Consider the following 27,492-nt stretch of genomic DNA (forward strand, 5'->3'; position numbering starts at 1 on the left):
TACACACAAAGTATAGAGTATGAAGTATATATCCAATATCATTTTTCTTTTTTAAAAAATTGTTTATTTTTTAAAAAAAATCCTTTTCATGCCTCCCCTTCCCCTTGAGCTTTATAGGCCCCAGAACAATACACCGGCTGCACCCCGTTCTCCTCAGGCCTGGTCATGATTTAGAAACCAGAGGAACTAGGTTCATGCTACATAAGGTAAAACAACCACTTCTCTTTGTGAAATGTATGAAGAGAAACAGAGAGATTTCCAAGTCAGGCCTTCACTTAACCTGCTTTTCTTCTGTAGGAAGTTATCACCCAGCCCTCTCCCATTAAACTGAAATGTCCTAGGAAATATTGAAAAGGCAGAATATTTCTCTGGATGTGAAAAGAAAGAAACATGTTTTAAAAGACAGAATAGCTGCCTGTAGCTTCCTGCCCATCCCCACTTTGTCAATGGGCCATTAAGAAGGCCCAGCTAGTCCACTTTACATAATAAAGACTTCTCCACTTCAGCTCCAAGGGGATGGGATTAAAGCATGATAATATTGGCCCCAACTCACCACATGGCATCTGAGAACTCAACCAGACCTGGATTCAAAACACAGCCTAGAGAGTTGCCCCTGCATGGGCCCATGGGAGTCTGACAACCAATCAGAATACATTTCTGACACAGGAACAGGAAACAGAGAGGAGGGACTGAACAGGTTATAAAAAGCCTAGCAAGCTCCTCTCTCACCCCTTCTCTTCTCCACCAATATTGAAGCATGTGATCACCTTTTCTGTTCAGGACTCAAGCCATGTGGTCCTGAACCCTCAAACTACCTACCTTTTGATCGACAAGCTCAGCATTTTAGCCACTGAGCCACTGCATCCATTTTTTTTGTACTAATAATTGAAACCTAAAATATGATATGTAATAAGAAATGGATTTATAGCAATTTGTCCCAATCGAGTGGCCACCCCAGAGGGAGAACAAGAAAGATGTGGGTCAATCATTTAACTTGAGAAGTGTAGATTACAGTTTTCTGTGTTCATGTGTGTCATTTTGTCATAAAAAATTCAGTAAATGTCAAAGTGTCCTTTGTTAGGAATATAACCTAATGGTTGGGTTGGCAATATATAAATCATGTAACTATGCTATACCTGTTTCTTTAAATCATACTGTAAAATGTGATTGGTTGCTGTTTTCTTCAATCGGCCATAAGAGGGAGCCAGAATGACTGTTAGCTCTCTGTTTGTTAGATGCTGGGCTGATCTGATCTGAGTGTTTTGGAAGCTGGCTGTTAGAAAGTGTTGTGAGCTATTGTAAGTTTTGCAACTGCTAGCAAACTTTGAGTACCGGGCTTTTTTTATGATTATGGACTATGTTATTTGGATTATCCCTTAACTGAAAGACATTGATGACTGACTGTCTTATCCGTGTATGACTTGGACTGTTTGATGGATTCTGATACCTCTATTTCCACGAAAGTAAAAGCCTATTTAAACTGCAGTGTCTCTGTATGCTGGTTTGTGTGTTCTCCAACACAACTCTCACAACGCTTCTCTGAACGCACTCGCTCTCCCAACAGGGAGCTTACCTAACATCCTTGGGTGTCGAACATTTGATGTGGCCTTTGATAGATCCTAAATATATTTCAGAAAACAGTAAAAAAGTGTCAGTATGTAGTACCCACCTTTTTGCAAAACTGGGGGCACAGCCATAGTGAATTAATAAAAAACCTTTAAGTAAGCGATTAAAAGCAAATAGGTCTTCTTAAATAATGTTTATTGAATCAGAAGGAAATCAAAATATACAAGTATTTAAAATTCAGGTGCTAGTTTAAATTATAACATTAGTCTTACTGTTCCTTACTTTTACAATAATGAATAGAATGTGTTTGTATGTATAGCACAGGTGTGCTATAAAAAAACTTCTAACACAGAATGTTTGTAAATCAGTTATAATTTGCATTTGTTCTTCTAATCCATTTTTTTTAAATCATATAATTGTATAACCTAACAATCTTATCTTCCCCTGCACAACAATACACAAATTATATTAATAACACAGAAGTAAATATGTCCTTTAGGTTAGTAATAAAAGGGCCTCCATACTGCCCCCTTGTGTTGGTTTCTGGTTAATACTTTAATTACTTTTGAGAAGCAAACTTCTTGCATTTCATTACATGAAGACAGAAATAGATGAGAATTAGTGAGAAATCCTGTAAATTTTTAAAAAAATTCAATGGAATTACAGGTAGACTCACAACAATTGTTTGATAACCATTTGCAGTTACAATGATGCTGAAAACATGACTTTTAACCAGTCCTTACACTTAAGACTATCATGTGACAATGGATCAAAATCCAGACCCTTAGCAACTGGCAAATAATTACAATGGCTGCAGTGTCCCAGGATCACATGATCACTATTTTCAACCTTACTACAAAGTCAAATGGGGAAAGCCAGATTCGATTAACAACTCTAGCAGAAAATGTCATAAATTCAGGCATGGGAGTCACTTAACAACAAGCTCACTTAGTGATGGGAATTCTGTCCCGGCTGTAGCTGTAACTTGAGAACTGCCTGAAATCCCCTGAAAACCAATTTCAAAAATGCCTTTTAAAAATTATGAATGCAGCCCTGGTATTTGTTAGAATATTCATGACTGGGAGAGACATGGTAACAAGGTCAGCCAATGAATAGGCGTAGCAGCTAAATCAGCCAATGGGAGCTTAAACTGATCTGAGCCCGTGCTGAGAATCGAAATTGAAACTACTCTGTATGCTCTGAACTCTGAATGAAACTCTTCTCTCCTGCTTGTGTTCTGCTTGTAACTTCTACCACGTTGAAAGAATCTACTATTGGTATTGTACATCTATTCATCTGCTGTTATGTATATAAAGAAGTTAATGAATCCATCTGAATCCATTATCTGTGTGTGCTTTCTGTATTTGATTTTTCTGTAACAAATTCTGAAGTATTCATGATCAACAATGGGGCCATGGTTGTAACCCACTTTTGTACATTTGTGTGTTTTGAAAATAGTTTAGATTATATCTTGCAATGGAGGTTTTTGGGGGGTTCCGTTTTATCATTTTCACTGGAAAATGATACCATTAAAAAAAAATTCCCCCTGATCGTATATAGGAAGTCCTAGGCTTACAATAGTTTATTTAGAGACTGTTCGAAGTTAGGACGGCACTGAAAAAAGTGACTTATGATCCTTTTTCGCAGTTACGACCTTTCCAGCATCCCCATGACCATGTGATCAAAATTCAGATGCTTGACAACTGGTTCATACTTATGACCATTGTCCCCAGGTCATGTGACCACCTTTTGCGACCTTCTGACAAGCAAAGTCAATGGGGAAGCCGGATTCGCTTAACAACCAGGTTACTAACTTATCTACTGCAGTGATTCACATAACAACAGTGGCAAGAAAGGTTGTAAAATGGGTCAAAACTCAGTTAACAAATGTGTCACTTAACAATAGAAATGTTGGGCTCAATTGTGATTGTAAGTCGAGGACTACCTGTAATGTACACCTCACCGTAAGCATTTTAATCTTATCATTTTTTAATTGTCTACTACAACCCAAAGAAGCCTACTCAGATATAAACCTCACCGTCCACAGAGTCTTACATTATATTATCTTTCTAACTGCAACCTTAGCAAGCTCTGCTCAATTTCTCCCCATACCTGCATTTGCAAACATCACAATGGCTCATCTCCTCATTGACTATCCCGAGTGTGCATTGTTATCTGCTAAAACTATAAATAAGGGTGGCCTAGAGAAGGAGATATGAAAGTGTGGCTTGAAATATATTTCCAAACCATCATTTGCCTTAACTCTGGGGTGTGATCCCTGCCGCTGTCAGACCAGCGTAAACAATGTTCTTTTGTCTGCATTAACTCATCCATGAGAGCTATTCTTAGCTTGCCAATTAATGTCTCATTTTGGAAAGTTCTCTTTAAAGCATCTTTGGGTTTTTAATGCGGGCACATGGTTGCTCAGTTGATGCCCTCTAACGTGGTTTGTTTGAAGTTGGTTTACTGTCAGCCCTTTGAAGGCGGGTTAGAACAGGAAGCCAACTCCGCAAGTTTTATTGAAACTTTATTTACTGACATAGGGCATAGTCAGAGAATTCTGAATGCCTGATTGAGTTTTCCCCTCTCTCCTTGTTAGACTTTAGTGAATTAAGGAGCCAAACTAAGCTTCTTTTAACTATATTCCATTTATGTATGTTGACATGTTGTACCCATCTTTGTGTAGTTTCTCCAAAGCTATCGCTGATCCTTTCTACACTTTGCAAGAGGCTCATTTCTGCACATCAGCGCCCCTGTTTTACTCTAAACCACAATATTCCTATATAAGATTAAAATTAAACCCCCGATTACCCATGAGAAGCATGAAATATTTTCAGATCCTAATAGGATATGTACAGGTAGCCCTCGATTTATAACAATTCATTTGGTAAGTGTTTGACATTACAATGGCACTGACAAAAGTGACTTATGATGATTTTTCACTTCTATAATCATCGTAGCATCTCCATGATCATGTAATCAAAATTCAGGCGCTTTGCAACTGACCCATATTTATGATGGCTGCAATGTCCTGGTGTCATGGGATCAACTTTTGACAAGCAAAGTCAACAGGCAAGTCATGTTACTAACTTAACAACTGCAGTGATTCCCTTAACAACTGCAGCAAGAAAGGTTATAAAATCGGGCAAAACTCACATAACACCTGTCTCACTTAGCAACAGAAACCTTTGGCTCAATTGTGGTCGTAGTTTGAGGACTATCTGCGCATCGCTTTTACAAGAGGCCAGATTCAGTATCCAAATGGTTTGTTTGTTTTTTTAATCTTAAAAATTGAGTTGGTTTGCCACTTCCAACAGTTATCCCATGAGTGTAATGGGCTCACATTTTGAGAAGTCATAAAGAAAACTTTAACTTGCTTTGAAATGGGAGAGTCTACACATCTATCCTGTTTTCCCAAAAATAAGACCTCCCCGGATAATAAGCCCAATCGGGCTTTTGAGTGCATGTGCTAAAATCAGCTCTCCCCTGAAAATAAGCACCTCAAAAATAATAAGATCTGCCCGAAAATAAGGTCAAGCGCTTATTTCAGGGGCCAAAAGAAAATAAGACCCTGTCTTATTTTCAGGGAAACACGGGATTAGACATTGTTTCACAGCTCGCCCTGCACTAATGGCCAAGAAAGCATCCAAACCAAACATGACACACCCCAAAAGGGGGCGGAGCTTTGAATTGCACTGGCCCAATTGCGATTGAGCTCTTTTGCTGCCCCTTACAGAGCCCATTTGTTATAGATCAGTTCAAATGGCATTAATTGGTACAAAACACACAGTCGTTACCCATCAATTTTCTTCATGCTTCTATATGCAATCGTGTTCACACAGAGCAGGGAAACTGAATTTACGTTATGCAAGTTACTTTTTTAAAAAAGCAAATTGCAAACATATTAATGCAAATGGTGTTCTTGGCATAACTGGGCAAACTAAGACAGATGGTTCAAGATTGATATTCTAATTCGAGGAAGAGGACATTTTCAGAATTCATTCATACTCTAAACTGGTTCTGACATGATTGATTTAGCTGCAGCACAGAGTAATTACAAATAATTTTTGGCAATCAGAGATCATGAAACTACATTTATTTATTTTATTTATTTACTGGGACTTATATGTTGCTGTAATTGAAAGAGAGTTGGGATAGTCTATGGTAATCAAAAAAAATCCAGAGGTTTCTGATAGCATCTTTTCTGAATAACCAGTTTTATGGAAAGATATAAGCTTTCATGAGCTACAGTTGCACTCATGAAAGTTTACATATTTTAATAAAATCTGTTACTTGCAAAAAGTTCAATCGGACTTCACCTGATGTTCTCACCTAACAGCTTTGAAGTGCTAAATGGACCACAGGATCTACAATTAGATATCCTAAGATAAACAATACCAATCATTTCTTTTTTTTTCTCTTTGTCCTGAAAGGAGGAAAAGTAACGGCGAGCCAGTGATTCTTCAGAGACTTCCAGTTGTTAATTATTTGGGATTCACGATAGACACAATAGACACAGGATCTGTTTGTACCCCAGCATCTGACATCCGTTTGGGACTCTGGAAAAAAGGGAGAGAAATGTGTAAGCATTGCTGAAGATGCTCAAGAAATTAATGTTTGTATCTATTTCTCTCTTTAGCGGGCTATTTTCTTCATCCGTACGATGGAGGAATCTGCATCCAGAATTGTCTGCATCCAGAATTGTGTGCACAATGTACTGTACAAACAAACAAACTTACTGCCAATATGAGGCAAATTCCATGTGAGAAAAACCTGCAACATACAACATATGTATATTGACGTCATGATTCACGTATGACCTTTTACTGTGATTTATTTTGTTCTGAGTGAGAAGGAACAAAGATTGTGAAGCTTGTCACTCAGACCAGTGAACCCTTTTGAGGTGTCTGTGATAGTCAAAAACAAATCAAGATGGCAGCCATTATAATACGATCAAAGATCTAGCAGGATTTTTTAATGTTCATCACAACATAATACAACCCCCCCCCCGCCCCCAGATTTCATTCAAAATCTTTGGATTGTTAAAAGTTGGCTTTAATTCAACACGTATAAAGATTGGGATTTTTTTTAAAAAAAGATCATATTCTGTCACGAATTACATTTCCTGCACTGTTTCTGCTTTTCTATATATAATTCCATCGATCATATTTAAAACACCAAGATGTAATATATTTCTTGATTGTGGAAGCACCTCAGAATCTTTGCTCCATCGTATCACATTATTCATCAAAACAATTCTCTCCTGCCTTTGCTTTTCTCTCTCTCTATTTTGTGTGCTATAAACAGAGGACAAACCGGTAGTGGTGAGTTAGGCCCGCCAGTGGTGGGTTCCAGATCCCGTTCTAACCGATACGGTTGGAACGGGCCCAGCGTCGCCCACATGGACACACGCAGTGCGCGTGCATGCATTGTAGCTGCCAGCAACGCTTCCACAAGCTTCCATGATGCTCCAGCTGTTCAGCGGAGCATCGTGCAGGTGCTGTACACGCCATGCACATGCGCGGAAGTGCCGAAGCCTTTAAAGGACAGGTAAGGAGCTCAGGCGGGCGGGCGGGCCCTCCAGAGCACCGTACCAGAACTGTACCCAGTGCTCCAGGCAGGCTCCGGTACACCCATACTGGGGCGTACCGCCTGCAACCCACCACTGCTGCCCGCCTACCCCAGCTCTATGCCGTCCTATTTAGCCACATTTTCTAAACCGCATGCATGCAAGCCGCACGCGTGAGCAAAGCACATGTGCGAAAGGTGCACGCACTCATGAAACGAGCATGCACGCATGGCAAACTGGTGGTAAATTTATGTGAAACCCACCTCTGGCTATAAGGCTTTGCATGCACAGATACAGGAAGAGGTTGGCTTGATGGAGCTTCTGTGGTTCTAACTTATTACTGTTTTGAATAATATTGATGTTAAATGTTAACTAATATTAATATTTCACTTTACTTCTTTAAGAAAAAATGAAACAAAACTAATAGTTTTTAAAACATAAAAATCTATTTAAAATTAATGGATTACTAATAGCTCCCAAAAGTTTCTAGGATACTTCACATGTTATTTGTAAGTTTCCCATCTGGCAGGACATTGGACAAAATTCACTGAGAATGGTTCTAGTGTAGATCTCCTTTTAATGTCATCTTAGGCCTGCTATTTGAAATAAATATATAAATGCATAGACTCCATGCTATAGAGCTTGGCCCAAGGACTCACAGTCTGAAAGACACACATAAGAAAAGAGGAGCAGATAAAATGAGATGAAAGTGTTGAACCCAAGTTCTACAAAGTGCAGTTGAGTCACAACTCAGGGAATGTTGTTTGCTGCAGTAGAAATTTCAGGAATAAAAAAAAATCATCTTTTTCTTCTGGGGATAGAAATGGACTCAGTTGATGTGTATAACACAACACATTTAACTGATTATTAGCAATCTGTTTTGGGAGTTACCCCATAAAATACTGAAATCCAAACAAATCATATAGGTTGGCTTCACATACAAAGACTGAGTACAGTAATCATGAAACAAATTAAAATTAGCATTTTGTGGAAGTGAATCTGCTAGATGTTTAGCAGCATCTTTAAAGCATAGGTGAAATATCTTTATCAGAAGATAATATCTTCCCCTAACAAGCTGAACCACGCAACACTGTAGTGTGGAAATGGACCATCATGATCAACTTCTAGGGTGGTGTATGTGTGTGTGTATGTGTGTGTTTGTGTGTGTGTGTGTAGGCCCATCCACCTGCCTCCCACCTCTCACATGTACAATGGCTTTTACATTCTGAAGATGTTAGCAGAGGCTAACAAAAGCTAAGTGGATAATATATTTTAAGTCCCAGAGATCATGTTGTCTGTCTCCTCTTTTATGGCTACACTTGGAACTCGTATTTTTAGTGTGCGTGTGTAATGTGTGTGTGTGTTTATATCTATCTATCTATCTATCTATCTATCTATCTATCTATCTATCTATCTATCTATCTATCTATCTTGATGATCAGATTCTATATTTCATAACTGACCATAAGAATCCTGCAAAAGTAAAAGTTAGAAAACATTTTCCCCATATTCAGAATGAAATGCAATAATATCCAAAGAAAGAAAGAAATGACAATGAATAATACACTAATTTAATATGAAGCACTAAACTAAGCCTTTAATTTAAACTCCAATGTGCTTTGTGAAAAGTGATATATACTTCTTTAATCCAAGGCATGACTTTGGAAAGAGATTTCTGGGCCTAAAAAATAATAATTAGGCAATTAAGCTGATTTCTCTGATAGTTTAGCCATAACCCAAATGGAAAACCACATAATGAATAAAAATCCACATTGAATCCACATTTTTCAATTGCAGAATAACTTTTTCACAATCTAGCACTCTCAGGGGTGTCAAACTGGTGGGCGTGGGCTGGATGCGTCATGCGCAGGCCATGCCCACCCCAGCTCCGCGAAGGGAAAAAAAGTCACAATACATCATGTGATGATAGCATGACACAGCGAGTTTGACACCTAGATGGACTTAGACCTCAACTCCCAGAATCCCTGTCAGTTTTCAGATGTTGCTAGTAGGGAATTCTGGGAGCTGATCCCAATAGAATTAGAAGGCACCAGGCTGACCAGTGATTCCACCTCATCCGAATCCCAAAACAATCCAGAATGAAGAATTTGGTAGATCCTTGCTCTTATAGCTCTCCTTTTTGGTAATCTCGGAAGGGCCAAATCTCCTTTCAGCTTGGTGCCCCTTTCCATCAAGCCATTAGTCTCCCATTCATGCTCGGGGAAAAGAATGAAGATGCAGGAGCTATTCTCCTCTCCTTGAGACAGTTTTATTCAAGGAAGTGCTAGCTAAGCAGGGATTGCTAAGGGAAGGTGAAGGTAACCTACAAGGCCCTTGAAAAACCCTCCGAGGGTCTGCCGTTTCTCCAGTCTCTTGAGGGGGCTTTGCTGTGCTGCATCCTCTCCATTCTGAAGGGAGTCTGTCTCGGCTGCTTCTTCTTGTCTGGACTCTTGTGGATCCTTGGTTTTCTGGGGCATCTCTTGCAGCTTGTTTAGGTTCTCCGTTGAATTCTTGCGGCTCCCTTTGCTTGCAGGGTCTTGAGCCTCGGCCTGGGTCAAAGGTCTGTCTGTGAAGTCCAGGGTCTAGAGCAGTTTCAAACAGGGTTACTTGGTCGGTGGGTTTAAAAAAAAAAAGAAATGGGCAGCTCACTTTGTGCAGGGAAAGCCCCAAGGGGGAACACGTTGTTTACTTGGGAGACCACGGGGTGCAATCTTACACCCAATAAGCAGGACTAAGTGCCAGCAGTGGGCTTGGTTTAAGGGTGTCCTTACGGTACATTCAAAAATGTCAAGGTGTCGGACAATTTAAGCAAGCCTATGTTAATAAATATTGTAAATCAGTTGGAACATAAAGAATGGAGAAATCAAAAACCAAATACCTACTCTGTTTCCCCGAAAATAAGACCTCCTCAGATAATAAGCCCAATCGGGCTTTTGAGTGCATGTGCTAAAAGCCCTCCCCTGAAAATATTGCAACACAGCAGCAGCCATGAGGTGACCACCCTCACTGACTCCTGCACCTCAAAAATAATAAGACCTCCCCGAAAATAAGGCCAGGTGTTTATTTCAGGGGTCAAAAGAAAATAGGACTCTGTCTTATTTTGGGGGTATCACAATATCTATATTATTTTTGGTCCTCTCTCCTTCCCTCCCTCCCTCCTTCCTCCTCCTTTCCTTCTTTCCTCCCTTCCAAAAAGTAGGGGTGCTTTTGGCAGCAACCCCAAAGATTTATACTTTTTTTCATTCCATGAAAAACAACTACCAGTAGGCCACCTGGGTAATCTTCTTGACACTCTTTAAAACCATACCCTGATGACACTGGCACAGGAAACTTCCTTTGTACAGCAAGCATAATCGGTCACATAAAGTGATCTTCTGCAATCCTGTCTTTATGTGAATAAAAATGGCATCACTGGGTTTCTATAATATCCCTCCCTTCCCCTATTTCTGGACATATATATATTTTCTGGATATATATCAGCTGATAAGGAGGAGAGCTGATAAGGAGGAGAGCCTTGTGGCTTAGTGGTTAACACAACTGCTTAATATGTAATACAGCCCAGGTTCAAATCCCAGTAAGGATATGGCTAGCTGATGAGAGCTAAATAGCTTGAAATATATCTATATTAGTCTCCCTTTATTTATTTATCAGCACAAATGCAACATCATATATATATATATATATATATATATATATATATATATATATATATATATATATATATATATATATATATATATATATATATATATATATATATATATATATACATACATACGTGTGTGTGTGTGTGTGTGTGTGTGTGTGGTTTTTTTTATTTGTGCTGATAAATAAATAAAGGGAGACTATTTATCAGCACAAATTAAAAAAAAACACAAATATAACAAAGGCAACAGTAAAAATATTGGGTTTCTGTCGTGATGGACTCTTGTGACGAGCCGATTGACAGATGATGGAAGCAGTTAGCTTCCTCCCATAATTGGGGCTTACCAGGGGTTGTAAATATACATACATATACATACATACATACATACATACATACATACATACATACATACATACATACATATATATAGGATAAAAAAGGGGGAAAGATGTCTGGCCCAACATTAGGTGCAAATGACTCTTCTGGCACTGCCATATGGTGTGTCAGCATTCATCCATGCCAACTTGCATCGCCCTTCACAGTAAAGGTGGGCCAGCAACTTAGTGCCCTCCAGATGCTGGGACAGTGATGGCGAACCTTTTTGGCACTGTCAGAAAGGGCACAGGTGACACCATTTCATGCCATGTGACATGGCTCTGTGTGCCACTTTGCACATTTGTGCCATAGGTTTGCCATCACAGTGCTACATTTTAACATACACAAGCTCCAACCAACAAAGCCAGTGGCAAGGGAGGTGTACCTCAGGGCTGTCAAACTCCCGGTCTGTGGGCCAGATGTGTCACACACTGGCCATGTCCCCGCCCAGTTGAATGTTGATTTTATTTATATGCTGCCCTTTTCCCCCGAAGGGGACTCAGTTTAGCAAAGGGTGGGGGGAAATCCTGATATGTCATGTGATGCTGCCATGACAATGCAAGTTTGACACCCCTGGTGTATCCAGAGTTTCCCAAAGCATATTATTTATAATATGGTGGGGTTGGTAGTTATCTCTGTGAAAGTCAACACAAGTCAACACAAGGTTTAATAGTATGAAATCTACAAAAATCATAAGATATAAAAGCTATTCAGGGCTGATCTTTGGAAAGATACAGGAGACACAGAAAGAAGGAGGGAAGAGTTAGCCATGTAGAAGGGACCTGGAAAAGAGACCACACAGTCCAAAGATCAAAAGAAATATGATATGAGAGTGGAAAATCAAAATAACCCTGCCTTGATTTTATAATAATTATTATGTAAGAGGGAATATATATTCCTGTATTTTCCCAGCCCAGAATTTATTATTTTCATTGTTGGGGGAAAGGATCTATTCAGGCAGAGGAAAAATTACTGTTTGCACAGAGTCACTCTGAGAGTGAGATGCGTGGTATTTAAATTTCAGGGGTGAAATTCAGCAGGTTCTGAGTGGAAATTTTGAGTAGTTCAGAGAACTGGCAAATATCACTTCTGGCTAGCCCCAGAGTGGGGAGGGAATGGAGATTTTGCAGTATCCTTCCCCTGCCACACCTACCAAGCCATGCCCATAGAACCAGTAGTAAAAAAAAGAATTGAATTTCACCACTGCCTAAATTTGATAAATAAATAAATAAATTATTTTTTTTGGTGGAGGAGCCAAGAACTGTCTCTCAGGGAGAACCTAAGAGATAAAGCTAGAAACAGTGTCTGCCTACATTGTAAAGAGAGTTAGATGGACTTTCCTAATTTCTGTCAAATGAGCCTTTAAAATTCTACGTGGAACCACAAATGGAGAAAAGATGACATTGTTTCATTTGCTTTATTGTTTTTGCAGGTACACAAGTACAAGAGAGCGTGTTTTACACAAAGGAAGGGGGGAAAAGAGCAGGATACAGTACAGATAAAGAACAAGATGCAAAATGGCACTGTTGATATGGCTGCAGTTTCAAATTACAGAGCACAAAGAATTTAATACTCATCCAGCGCCTTTTGTAGTTGGAAGTCTGGAATCAGGAACTAACTAAACATTCAAAACAACACATTCTTTTAAACTGGCCTCATTGAGGGGAAGTAGGGTAATAACCAGGCATGTGCTAAGGACTGCAAAACAAAAATGATGCAAGGGCATCAAATGTCAACTTTGTTTTTAAAGATTCTACATTTAATTAACTTAGGCTCCATGCTCTGGTCTGCAGTCTCTATTTTCAAAACGGTTGGAATTGCAGAGCCAGTATCTGAAGCTAAAAGAAGTATTAAATCTGTTTGAAATAAATTTGCCTAAAGTTATCATATTGTATATTTTATCTGAAAAGAATCTGAAAAGCCAGTTTTCCCCATGTCTGCTTCTTTAAATGCTGCAACCACTTTATATTGTGCTACTTACAGTCAGCTGTTTCACCAAAGCACTCTCTAAAGTGTATATGTGTGTGTGTGTGTATATCCCTTTATTTATTTATGAGCACAATTGCAACACACACACACATATGTGTGCGTGTATATGTATGTATGTATGTATGTATGTGTATGTATGTGTGTATATATATATGTATGTTTGTGTATATATATATATGTATGCATGTTTGTGTGTGTGTGTATATATATATATTTAAAGTCGTATGTATATATGTATATATGTATATATGTATATATGTATATATGTATATATGTATATACGTATATACGTATATACGTATATACGTATATACGTATATATGTATATATGTATATATGCACACACACACACAAACACACATACATACATATATATATATATATATATATACATACATATACACACACATACACATACATACATATACACACACACACATATATATATATGTGTGTATATATATATATATATATATATATATATATATATATATATATATATATATATATATACACACACACACACATATATATACACATACATACACACACATACATACACACACATACATACACATACATATATATTCATGGGCATATCACTGAATAGTTCTTTAATTTTATAATGCTGAAACATGTTCTCTAGCCTGAACTTAATTTAAGGCTTAATTAAGTCTTCCTTAACTGGGCGGAAAATGCCAGCAGATTTTAAACCAACAGTGCCACTTTCCGTGCAAAAAGTATTAGGAAACAAAGGCAGGAGGAAATACGTAAAGTTGTATATCAAATATAATAACTCAAGGATCAAGTACGTTCTCATTAAATCCCAGAAGAAGAGTTCAGTTGAACCATCACCGAAGGAAAACGGAATGATCCATCCACTTACTTGGTAATCAGGTGCCGGCTCATTTATTTCAGAAGGAGTTACCCCTGTGTCACTCCTGACTGACTAAAATAACAAAGGATTATATGAATTTCTTCCTACAGTGATTATAAATGATTGTACATAGGAGTCTAACTGAGCCTTGCTGTTTCAGGACTTAGGAACACAATGGCCAAAAAAAAAAAAGTTATTTATTTTCTCATAGGAATGTCCTCTAGGGAACTTCTAGGCAAGCTTGGGAGTGTCCTGTGAACATCCATGTAGAATAAATATATGGTCTACCACACCATTTGTCATACCTTTTTATGTCTTTCTTATATAGTCTATCAATTGTTCCTCCAGAAATGATTTGTTACAGTGTATCTGGTTTTAGACTAGGACTTGTTAGTAGACCACAGAACTCCTGACACTTCACTCTTAGTTGACTTCTCAACTTGAGTTGGCAGAAAAGTCTCAGAGGTGACATGGTTAGATTAGAATCTTTATTATATATGAAACTAGCCTATACCTGGTGTTGCCCGGCTATTTATTTATAGAGGGAAAATGTCTGGACCAAATGTAATTTTTAACGTTGGATTTTCCCTCTTACCAGAGGGAACCCTCTTGTGGAGAACTGTGAAACCGTTACCATGGCAACTCCACTGTGCTGTATAGTAGGAGCCATTTTATGGCAGTACAATAGAAGCCATTTAAAGCTACAACAGGCTGCATCCTAACAGAACCCACAACCCAAGGAATGTTAGAGATGTCTTACCCCCACAATATTTTTCTCCAGAGTGTAAGTCTCTCTCCCCCGCCTCTCTCTCCTCTCTCTCTCTCTCTCACACACACACACACATATAATTCATGTGGTAAATGCTGCCAGGGACTTTTATATATTCTCAAAGGTCCATATTGGAAGATTTTGCCCCTCATTTTGAACAAATGATTGCTTAGTCCAATGCTTGATGGACTTCTACTCAGGTAGCTGTGGTATATTTAGCTAATGGCCATTGTTGGAATAGGAACTGTTGATTCCCACTTTCTACCCTGAACCCTTTCATAGTATGAAGGTGAAACTCAAGAGAAATGGAATTCAACAAAAAAGGCTCTTTACTCAGGAGCATATCTCTAGCTGCTGGAGAGTCATTAAAATTCTGCCTACCATCAAATGTTATAGATGAACTATACAGATATGTGAGGTGGACTTATGGGCAACTTTTAACATTCCTTTTATATTCCTTAGTAGACATGTTGTGGAATAGACGCCTAAAGTTGGGTTCACTGTTGGTCTGTTAAAAATGTTCATCCATCCATCCAATCTGCTGGACCCAACCCAACATAGGGCTGTTAAGAAATTTTTTAAATTGGCTGTCCCATCATATTTACCATTAATTATACTTTAAGAGGTCTGCCTGCGCAATGATTGTAATACAGCTGACCTACAAATCCAGGGATATCAGTCTTACCAGTTTAAAGAATTTTCTGAAATTAGTTTTGGTAGATCTCTCCTCTGCTTTAGACTTGGTTTCTGCAACTTCCTGGCTCCTTCTTTCATCTTTCACTGGGATTTCCGGAGATGCTTCAATTCTCTCAGTGTTTATCACCTCTATGTCATCTGTGGGAGTCTGCAATGATTCAAAAGAAGTGTTATCAAGGATGGGGGATTTCATCCAAGACATTTAGATCAGTCAAGATGAGATTCAGAAGACCTTCTCTCAGTAGGCTGAAGAAAGGCTGAAGAAGCAAACTAGGTGTTCTGCTTCAAGAGGAAGCCTTGATTCCAAGGCTTAAAAGGTAAAGGTTCCCCTCACACTCTAGGGGGTGGTGCTCATCTCCGTTTCAAATCCGAAGAACCAGCACTATCTGAAGACATCTCTGTGGTCATGTGGCTGGCATGACTAGATGCCAAAGGTGCACAGAACACTGTTACCTTCTCACCAAAGGTGGTCCCTATTTTTCTACTTGCATATTTTATGTGTTTCGAACTGCTAGGTTAGCAGAAGCTGGGACAAGTAACGGGAGCTCACCCCATTATGTGGCGCTAGGGATTCAAACCGCCAAACTGCCAACTTTTCTGATCGACAAGCTCAACGTCTTAGCCACTGAGCCACCGCAGTCCATATTGAGGATTAATTTAAGTACCTGTGAGATGGGGGTATGAGGTAATTGTGTTACCAATAAAGGAGAATATTTATAACTCAGGATTGAAATGAGGGTCTTTGATGCTTTCTGAGCTTGACTGTTTTTTTTGCAGACATTTCATTACTCAAACTAAGTAACATCATCAGTGCTAGATTCTATGATGTTCTTCCACCTTTTCATTTAAGAGTTATCAACAGAAATTTAGCTGGTAATTTTGTTAATTAAAAAAATAGAAATAATCCTAATTAAAACTGGTTGAGAAAAGTGGTAGTTAATAGAAGCATTTTAATTTAAATTATAATTTAACAAATTAGCGATTTTAAAGAAAACCGGAAGACTTATCACTCGTTATAATTAACTCACGATAATTATCTCATTATGTTATCATTGTGTCTGTTGCTAAAGTCTGTTTTTATTCTTTTATACTCAGTGCACTGTAATAATCCTGTAATACCATCTGATGACAGAAGAAACCACAATGTCAAATATAATCCAAGATTATATCAAATGCTAATAATGAAAATATATTATCACATTAAAATATGATCCCACTGAAAGCAAAGCTTTAATTTTTAAAAAAGAACCAGCTTCTTTCTCATACTATCACTTAAGCAGCTATATCTCTAATATTTCTCACAGTAACTCCATCCATATACCATTTAGAATTTTTTATTTTTTCCCCCCAAAGCTGAACACATGCTCTGTTAAACAGAAGGCTCCTGTCACGATTTAATTTTTTTTAAAAATTGTGTATGGGATTCTCTTGGGAATATTGCATTTATTTTTTCCTGTCTCGTAATGTTCACTCAGAGGTTTTAATGTCACTAGAGATACAGTTATATCCAGGGAGGGACCTTTGTGATCAAAGAAAAAGAGAGATATTCATTTGCTTTGAATTCATGCTTGACTCGAAATCCATTCATGGTGAGCTGTAGCACTGGCAGGATGGGGCATAGATGCTGGTGTTATGATGCCCATGACTTAGATGTTGCTGTACATACACTGTTCTCAAATATCTCTGTGACTTCATCTCTGATAGGTTCTCCTGCTTGAGCAGTGGGCTGAACTAGAAGGCCACAAGGTCCCTTCCCACTCTATCCTGATTGATTGATTCCTCAAGAGAACAACAGCAATGGGGTATATTGCACTTGTGACACAGTTCCTCCAGGCTACACTGAATTTATGTCAAATCCAGCTTTTCCTCATTATCTAATCTGCCATCACACTGAATCATAGTGGAAATAATACATGAGCAGCCTGCTTAGGTAACTCCTGGAAATGTGATGGCTTCCTGGCTGGAATTGCATAAAAAGCATCTATTATCTTTCTTGAAAATGCACCTTTGTTTAAATAAAAATGTAGTTGGAAAAAATATACCCAGCAACTCATGGAAAGTAACCAAACATCAATTGACAAATAAAATAGGAAAACAACAACAACAAAACTACTAATCAAGTTAATTGTTCTTATATTATCTTATTTACAAACTCTATCACAGAACTTTGTTTTCAGACAATGCCAACAGCCTCTTTGGTTGAAATATTATCTATAAGGGATTAACAATTGCACACAATTTATACATTTGTGATCATTTATAGGTGGAAGATCTCTGATCCATTACTTATTACAGTGATGGCGAACCTGTGGCATGCGTGCCAGAAGTAGCAAACACAGCTCTCTCTCTCTGGACATGTGTGCCATGGCCAGCTGCTCTTCTGGGTTCCGGCATGCACATGTGCACCGGCAAACTGCTCTTCACGTGTGTGGGAGTGCCGGAACCCAGAAATGCATCTGGCCAGTCCACGCATGTGCATGGGGCAACTGCTGTTCCAGTTTCCGGCACTCCTGCATGCATGAAGTCTAGTGGCCAGTGCACATGCATGTGCCAGAACACAGAAGAGCACCTGTTGACAGTACTGTTAATTTTGGGGGGTTTGAATTGAATGGATGTAGAACCAGCTTTGTATAAGTTGTGCCAAAAACCTAGGGTTGCAAATAAATGCACTAACAATAATAATTGCAACTTCCAAAGGAGTGACTCTAGAATCCAATCATACCTTTTTCCAAAAGAATTTACTTAGGGGTGTGGGTGTAGAAGAAGATCTTTCCTTGGTCATCTCCTTGGGAGCTTCATTGGTGACAACCACAACTGCTGGGGGTGGTGGTGGTACTGGAGCTTCTGGAGGTTTCACAATTGGCTTCACTGCTGGACTTTCCTGAGCTGGAGGCACATTTGTTTCCGGTTTTGTAACAGGGACAACGGGGACAGGCTGTTCGGTTGGCTAGAAACAAAATAAATAAATAAATAAATTGTTCCAGAGAAGATGAAGTTCCAAGACCATCAATGGAAAAAGTAGAAGACAAAAGAACCTCAGAAAAACATGGCATACTGGCATCTTTTATTCCAGCACCCTCACACATTCATCTTTATCCATTAGAGTAGGGGGTCTCCAACCGTGAGAACTTTAAGACTTGTAGACTTCAACTCTCAGTGTTCCTCAGCCAGCTTTTCTGGCTGAGGAACTCTGAGAGTTGATGTCCACAAGTCTTAAAGTTGCCAAGGTTGGAGACCCCTGCACTAGAGGATTACATGAGACAGGGTACGAAAATAACGTAGACATCAATATGGGCGATCAAAAACTATAGTAATACTGTACGCAAATAGAAAACTCAGAGTTGTCTGTATTATTACTCACCTTGGTATTTGCTGTCTGTGGAGCATCTTTTTTTGCCTAAAACAATGTAAAACACACAAACACAGAGAGAAATCATGTGGGCATTTTCATTCTCTAAGAATAGAAGTGGCTATAAGGATATTTAAGGATGGAGGGATCCAGGCACTGCACTGGGTTTGACATGGTGAAGCCATTATAAAGAAGAGTTTGCTGGGTATATTTTCAGCATTTCTCTTAACGTTCTGAAATGTTGAGCTGTGTCTCCTGAAATGCCCCAGGGGACGAACTGGAGTATAAAACTGAAAACATGATGTTGCTAAACTAAAATCATCTCGGAATGAGGAGTGGAGAAAGTTCCTTAAAAAAGTTTTTTCTTCTGTAATCTTATGCAGCCAAAAGATTGGAAAGACAAGTTAGAAAAATGAGAGGATTTCATATAATGAATCCTTTCCCAGTGTAGATGACCTGCAGATATATACGTCCTTCCATCACCAGAACTGTCTATAGATCAGTGTTTCTCAACCTTGTCAACTTGAAGATGTCTGGACTTCAACTCCCAGAATTCCCCAGCCAGCATTCGAATGCTGCGAATGCTGGCTGGGGAATTCTGGGAGTTGAAGTCCAGACATCTTCAAGTTGACACGGTTGAGAAACACTGCTATAGATGTTCTCAGTCATCCAAGTCATGGTTGTCCCAAAGGTGCTTTTTTTCCAAGGGGCAACTGGACTTTCTGTTTTTTCTTTGAAGACGTTTCGCTCCTTATCCAAGAAGCTTCTTCTGCTCTGACCGAATGCATCTCCAGAATTCCAGCTTAGCTAGGCTATTGCTGAGAATTTTGGTAGCTGATATCCAGACGGGTTTAATCGGGATAGGCTAACACAGTTAAGTTTTGCAATTTGGGATCACAAAGAGGAATGATAAATGTCAAAATGGGAAAGCTTCAAAAGGGAGGAATTCATGAACAATACAGCAATCAGTGTCCCGTCATCCTGATGGTTAAATATCTCCAATTGAAGAGACAGTATGGCTCTCCTTACCAGCAGGAGACTGGTAATGAATGGGACATTATGTTCGGCCAGTTGAGTCTTTGTTCTGATGTTCTTCTGAATCTGCGTGATCTGAACTTACAATGATTTCACCATATCAGCAATCAAAAGGAAACACTTATATCAATATTAGTGTTTGAGATTAGGCAATGTCACTGTTTTGGGGTTCAAATTAGTGTTATGATGTAATCCTGAAAAAAAGAAGGCTTAGGAGGAGGTGAGAGTATCTGAAGCAAATCTGTATGCATTATTTTCAGGTTATGCAGTATCTTTGATGAAGAGAATGCACCAATTCAAGTACTCTACACCATTGAGTAGAGATGGCCTTGTGGTAACTATATGGACACTGTCTTGTGAAACTAATACGAGTTTGTTGGTTTTGCAACTCCTCTTGGCAACCATACAAAACCGGTGCCACCGTTCCCTCCCCAAGAAGGAACCCCAAGAATATGTTTTGATGTGTGCATTATAGCCTGTTGTCTTGGGTTTTGTGATGGTGTCCCATCCGAGGACCAAATAGCTCCAACTGTGCTTGCTTTTGAGTCCAGAGAAACTCAGCAGCGCTGAGCAAGGAAAACTCATTTCCCAGGAAATACCGTAAGAATCTATGCCAAGGCAATCCTTCATGTTTTCATCTTACAAAGCAGCCTTCATGGTATTGGTGCCATGGTGATGCCGGAATTCAAGGAGTTGTGCTTACAGCACATTAAATGTTGCCAGATTAGGGCAAGTTGTGTTAAGATTTCCTAAAATCAGCTCTTGTTCTATGATCAGTGTAGCTCCTTTTTATAAAGGAGCTTGAATTAACTGGACCTAACAATTTTTTCATATGGAAGGAATTTAGTTTCCTTTTCTTCAATCCAGGACTAACAAGATTGAAAAACAAAGGTACTTGAGCCTTCCTGCCTGCCTGCCTGCCTTCCTCTTCTGTGATGATGGGTGAAAAGGGGGGGGGGGGATTATTGGATGATTGACAGGTTGGGGGAGGGCACTGAATTTCATGTTTTGTTTTCAACATTTCAAAGAGAAGGAAAGACAGCCACACAGTTCAGCTTCAAATCGTTTCGTGGAGTGAAAGTAATGGCAGCATGGAATTGCTTTCCAGTTAGGGTGACACAGGTTTTGTTAGTGAGAAAGGCTCAATAACAAGACACAGAAAATAGCAATGAATATGCAGTCAGTGGGTTTCAGTTCCTTCCACTGAACCCTGAATTCACAGATATTAATGGAGAGTTAAATATTCAGAATTGTGATGATACTTCCCTGTTGCCCAATTTTTTCTTTGCCAAAGCCAGCAACCATTCTAAACAATGTCCAACTCAAGCTTTGTTTTTCAGTAACTTTAGCTGCTGCGTGCTTGCATTCAGGATAAGAAGATTTAAAAGTTATCTGTGGTTATTCAGGGTTCTAGAGCTCCGTGTTACTCTCCCATACCAACCTTATGTCTAAACAGTTTGCTAAATGTACTATGTCCTAATCGGGGGCTGTCTGGCTTCTTTTTCTTGGTGCTTTTGGCAAGGGAATCAGTCGCCGTCTTCTCAGCAAGCTGCCCACCATGGCCTGTTTGAGATCCCTTTGTGTGACATCAATCAAAGTTGAATTTTCATTGCATGCGCTATTTTCTTTTTGCCCATCACAGGCATCAGCAATCGTTAATGCACAACGTCTTTATAAAACTCAATACTCATATCCACAAATCTCACTTCACTGAAGAGAATTCTACATTTTGTTAGGTACTATGTAACATTGCATTCCCCCCCCCTTACAAGTAACCCTCGACTCACAACCCCAATTGAGCCCAATATTTCTATTGTTAAGAGAGAACTTTGTGCTGTGAATTTTGCCTCATTTTAGGACCTTTCTTGCCACAGTCGTTAAGTGAATTACCACAGTTGATAAGTAGTAACACAGCTGCTAAGTGAATCTGGCTTCCCCATTGATTTTGCTTGTCCAAAGGTTGCCAAACATGACTTTGGGACACAGCAATGGTCATAAGTATGAGTCAGTTGAGAAAATCTGAATTTTGATCACATGAATAATTATCATGGGGATACTACAAAGGTCTTGAGTGCAAAAAACAGTCACTTTTTTCAGCGCCATTGTAAGGGCCACTAAATGAACTGTTGTAAGTCGAGGTCTACCTGTATTTGCAACAATATATTATTTGAGCATACATTTATCTAGCAAGGAACCCACACATATCTACCACTGAACTCCAGGGCACACCTTGGATAATTTGTGGTTAGTTTCTGAGGATATATAATAAACTAATGGGGCACCACCATGTTTTCATTATAACCTTTTATGGATATCTGGAATTCTCTAATGACTCTATATTGGTGTGATGGTTAACCTATGGCACGCATGCCCAAAGTGGCACATGGAGCCATGTCGCCTGGCATGTGCGGCGTTGCCAGTACCTCTTCCGGGTTTTTTGGCATGCATGCACGTGTGATGATCAGCTGGCCTTTGTTCATGTGGCAGTGCCAGAAACTGGAAGAGTGGTCTTCTTTTTTCCAGTGTGAGCACACTTGCCAGCTAGCTAATCGTCACATGTGCATGCACGCCAATAACCGGAAGACTACCTGGCCAGCACAAATGTGCACCGGAAATCAGAAGTTCATTTTCCGGCATGCACACACCCCTTAGGCAGCTCCTTTTCCAGGTTGTGTCCCAGACGAGCAGGCGCACTCCCTTTTTGTCACTTGGTGCCGAAAAGGTTTGCCATCACAGTTATATTGCAACAAAAACCAACAAAAACCCAGGGAAGGACAATTTTACTTAAGCATGAAGGTCTTATAAAGAATTCACAGTGTTGGTCCTAACAGTGAAATAGAGAGCAGGTTATTTGAAAAATGGCCTCAATGTACACAATCCTGCTTATAGAGCATAAGATCCTCTTTGAGAATTTCTTCATAAAAGAGACAGGGTATTTTTGATTATGGCTTCAAATATTTGACTTGAGCCTGGCCTATTGTAGACTTTATAGTAAGGTTTGAAGATTTTCTTCATTGGGGCTTTTCAATGAGGCTGCATTCATCCCAAAATTTATAACACTGCTGGATATACGTTGCACACTTTTTGCCTTTACTTTTGTAATTACATAGCTTTGGCAGAAGACAAAAATATTATGAAAAAGATCAGCTGTGAATTTCCAGCAAAATAGAAACCAAGAGTTGTTGAAATCTGGGTGGCGTATCAGATCAATAAATTGTTAAATGAAACCATATTTCCCCAGAAACTCACAACCTACACACTACCCTGTTCTTCCATTTAATTTTTATTGCAACACTGAGATATTGGAAAGGGAGTGGTGCGGTGGCCTAGAGGTGGAGCACTCACATCACAATCAGGAGGCTAGGTAGAGGAAGATATTTCTCTCTCTGGCTACAATGAGAATATATCTTCTGCGAACTCTGCATTGGTGACAGGAAGGGCATCTGGCCAGTAAATACTCAACTCCATTCATTTGCCCCTACTCCACCCAGATGCAAGGGATTATGGGGTCATTAAAAATCAGAGAGAGAGAGAGAGAGAGGGAGGGAGGGAGGGAGGGAGGGAGAGAAAGAGAGAGTGCAAAGGCTGAGATAATGAATGGGGAAAGAGGCCTCCAATTGGGGGGGCAGGTTTGACTTTCAAACTGATTGCTTCATCCTGTTGTACCCTTAATCTCAAAGTTTTGCTGGTTGATGCCAGATGTACCTGTAGAACCACCATCTTCATGCACAATATGGTATTAAACTAGCAACTTGTGACCTGTTGGGTCATTGTTTCAGAGGTATTTCCTTATTTAAATAGAAAAACAGAATGACCATTGGCCAAAAAGCAGTGGGAGTGGTTCCTGCCATCTTCCTCATTGACCTTCCTTGTAGGAAGCTGGCAGGGAATGTTGGAAATGACAATCACATGACCATAGTGGACCACAGCAGTGCAGTGGTATGATAACACTGAAGTGGCCACAACTTTGCCAAGTTTCAGTCCCATAAGTCTCATGAGTTTTTGATTTCGGGCACATACTGTTAATTAGTCCCCTGGAGCTACACTGATTAAATGTAAATGTAAAATGAGTTTTGTCAAATTGGAGGTTACAAACAATCAAAAAGACACAAGTTTTAGTAGATGAGGCCACAGCCTTACCAAAAACCTCTCTGGGTATAGAAATAAACCACAAGAGACTCCATTCTTACAACAATGGAAGCCAACATGAAAGAGATGAGTGAACCTAGCCATCACGAGCATCATGCTTAATGAGAATTGAACTCAGCTCCTTGTCTGATATAATTTAAAATAGCTTTCCTCAAATTAGCAGCCTCCCCTTGTCCAGTATGGCCTCCAAGAAAAATAAGGCAATTCTGAAGGTAAAATAAATGAGGATCATATATGCAGTTCTGAACATCATAAGAGTAGATTCAATAAGTGAAATGCAATAAGTAAAATAATGTAAATTAAATCACATATAGACTTTAAAATCACCCAACTTCATATCAGACGCAGTGCTTTCCCATTTAGGATGAGATGTGTGTATGAATCAATCCTGAAATACCTAGGTAGGTAACCTCTCCCCTCCGCCCCCCCCCCCTGAAAACCCACAAATGTTGAATTTGCAAGGAGAAAGACACTCACTTTATCCTCAGTATCACACTTGGAATCAGCTTTGCTTGGTGAAACCTTTCAAGAGAAAAAATCATTCTTGAAATATGCAGTTTTAAAAACTATTCCAAATTTTATCATTGTCTTTGATTGAAAAGCAAAGGGAATTAGGAGGACATTGCTTTAAAATACAGAGATATAGAATAAAACAAAGACGTTTCCAATTTATTTGCGAAACAAACATCACAATCTGCTAAAGTTACATTTCAGCCTCAAATAATCAAATTGGACAGACACTAAATCAGAAAAGAAATCGGAAAGGTCTTTTTTTCTTCCCCACAAAAAAGTCATCAACACTAGATGGCAGAACAACTGCTGCTTGCGAGGAATAAATTCATTCATGTTTTTTGGTTTCACAAGTCATTCATAAGGCTCAAGAACCAAGAATGACATATAAAGCTACTTCTGAGTAGTTTTGTTTATTGTTATTCACCTTTACCACCTAAAAGCAACTGTATGTACAAAATGGATATACTCTGTAAACTGCTAGGGAGTGGCAGCCTTAACTCTCTTCCTGCCTACCAAATTCTTCAAGCTGTGCAACCTCTTTGACCTCTTGGAAGCAACCCCTCCCTCCTGGGATTCCAGACTACATTCCACCACATCAATGCAGTTATACACATTTTGTTAACTATTGTCCTGCTTGCAATGAAAGGGAGAGAAAACAAAGAACCCACATTAATAGTTAGCAGCCATGCTTAGCAGGATATGTAATCCCAGCTATTATCTTCTGGTTAACCACTATTGGAAAAAAATATTACCAGTCTTGATTAAATTTTGATTTCTTCCAGCAGTTATTTTATTTTCTTGTATTCTGTTCCCAAACTACTTAAGGCGTATGCAAAAGGGAATACCCCTCCCCAAAAGAAGCTTGTTCTGAATTCATGTGATTTTTGAACGTTAAAAGTGTCTTTATGCTGTTTAGAATCTGTACAGATTGAATTTAAATCACATTATCTTTGAACAAAAGTCTTAGTGCAGATTTTCTTATTATTTCATAGATACTGCAATTTTTCATTGTGTCCAATTACAAATCCTGTTCTTGAGAAAGTAAATTTATTTATTTGTTAGTTTGTTTATCACATTTAAATGGCTACCCAACTTACACACTCTGGGTGGCTTACAATATAAACACTCCACAGTGTAAAAACCCTTAAACCTCCATCAGAATATATCTGATAATTTTGACTTGATCTTGCAAATTAATGAATAAAACCCACAATCTTTCAAACTCAGTTAACGTTGCATTCTTCTATTATAGCCTTCCTCAGTTTCACACTGTAACACCAAAGATTTCTGGCGAAGATGACCTTTCCTGAAAGCTAGGGAATCCCAGTCCCATATAACTGTTGGGTGCCAGTCTGGGGAAAATCATTCTACAAGTTCATTACTTCTTCTGAAACAGAAGTTTTGCTTTTCACATTGTCTAGCAAGTACAGCCGCCCACTCTCTCTTCTCATCTTCCATACATGATTTCACATTCAATCTTCGTGACAGTCACTTTTCTGCTGCTGCTATTGCCCCCTTTAAATTTTCAAAGAAGGAAGGAAGGAAGGAAGGAAGGAAGGAAGGAAGGAAGGAAGGAAGGAAGGAAGGAAACGATTGATAGCAAATTTGTGTAACAATTCATCTCAGTTAGATAGGGAAAATCAAAATGATAGCATCTTACCAGCGTTTTGAAGAAGCTCATGATGTTATTATCTGTCCTAGTTGCTGTGTTAGTGTTGTCTGTCTTCCTCTCTTCTTGGGCAAGATCCTCAGAGGCCAAGCAATTGGAAACTGCTATATCCTGTGGCAGAGTGGTTTGGTTGTGTTCATCTATTAAATCCTGCATCAAAAGAAAGCATGTTTCTTTCAGATCCCAACTTATTGAATGCCAAACAGATTTGTAAAAGTAATCTGTCTGCCACTCGTATCATGTTGCTCTACAAAAGAGAGTCATAATTCCATCCATATTTCTTCAGCCTACATATCCAGAACAATTGGTCGTTTATGTAGTCAGTGTCGAAAATATGCACGTTTGCCACTGAAGTTGGAGGGACATTGTTCTGACTCACAGAGAACAACAAATGCAAGAAACAGGGTTGCATATGACCAAACACGGATCCTCATTCCAAGCAACTGAATATTAAATACTAAACTCCACAAGATTCTGAACTCTGAATTCTGAGGATTATATAGTACCACACTATAGGGTTTTGGTTTTTTTTGAAAGCTCAGTTTATAAAATTTGATTTGCTTAGCATTTGCTTAAACCTAGCTAGAACTTTAACACTGATGCAGCATGGAAATGTTCTCTTGGTGATAGTTTACATTACAAAAATAATAATTTCTACAACTGTAAGGATTTTTTGGAAAAAAAAATATTGTTCAAGCCTTTGAGTTTGAACCAAATAGTAAAAAACCACAAAAGTGCCTTATATAGTGAAGACCAATGATAGTCTCTGGGGTAACGAAGAGACTAAGGAGCAAAAATAAATTCAAAACAATCATGATAGGTCAAAAATGGTCTGAAATAATACCAGAATAGGGAAAATAAAACAAATAGAAAATAGAAGAGAGGTTTTTCTTTGTCTTTTCATGTCTTCAAGTCAGTATTGACTTTTGGCAACTGGACTAATTATTGTAATTTTCTTGACAAGATTTCAGAATTGGTTTTCCCTTACCTCTTTCCTAGTTGCTGAGCAAGAGTGGCTGGTCCAGCTGGCCTTGTGTCTAATGTAGGAACAGAATTCATGGTCTCCTAATTTCTAGTCTGGGCTTTAACCATTACACCAAACTGGCTCAGCAGAGAGGATACCTGGCTTGAAATAGGATATGTGAAAAGATCTTGGAACTGCAGCTTTACCCAAGCTGAATATGAGTCAGTTATATGACATGGCCAGAGGTGGTATTCAGCAGGTTCTGACCAGTTCTGGAGAAGCGGTAGCAGAAATTTTGAGTAGTTCAGAGAACCGGTAAATGTCAC

At 39.0% G+C, this 27,492-nt stretch overlaps 1 protein-coding gene across 5 annotated transcripts in view; it reads right to left on the reverse strand.

Annotated features, from left to right (window-relative positions):
• Positions 1-1,744: 1,744 nt before the first annotated feature.
• BCAS1 (brain enriched myelin associated protein 1) overlaps positions 1,745-27,492 on the reverse strand; it is a 59,248-nt gene continuing 33,500 nt past the window's right edge. The window contains exons 5-13 of one of the 5 annotated variants that reach the window (XM_087720473.1): positions 26,194-26,352; positions 24,498-24,542; positions 21,313-21,447; positions 18,849-18,884; positions 18,210-18,434; positions 15,477-15,635; positions 14,032-14,094; positions 9,463-9,717; positions 1,745-6,125 (exon numbers count right to left, since the gene is read on the reverse strand). In XM_087720473.1, coding sequence (XP_087576599.1) covers positions 6,051-6,125; positions 9,463-9,717; positions 14,032-14,094; positions 15,477-15,635; positions 18,210-18,434; positions 18,849-18,884; positions 21,313-21,447; positions 24,498-24,542; positions 26,194-26,352 — 1,152 coding nt within the window. In that variant the 3' untranslated portion in view covers positions 1,745-6,050. The remainder of the gene's footprint in view (positions 6,126-9,462; positions 9,718-14,031; positions 14,095-15,476; positions 15,636-18,209; positions 18,435-18,848; positions 18,885-21,312; positions 21,448-24,497; positions 24,543-26,193; positions 26,353-27,492) is intronic. The other 4 variants (XM_087720475.1, XM_087720474.1, XM_087720476.1 and 1 more) reach the window with 4 other exon arrangements.

Source organism: Thamnophis sirtalis, unplaced genomic scaffold, assembly GCF_051295495.1.
Source record: "Thamnophis sirtalis isolate CommonGarterSnake01/CBP01778 unplaced genomic scaffold, rThaSir2_p1.2 scaffold_7, whole genome shotgun sequence".
Classification (NCBI taxonomy): Eukaryota; Metazoa; Chordata; class Lepidosauria; order Squamata; family Natricidae; genus Thamnophis; species Thamnophis sirtalis.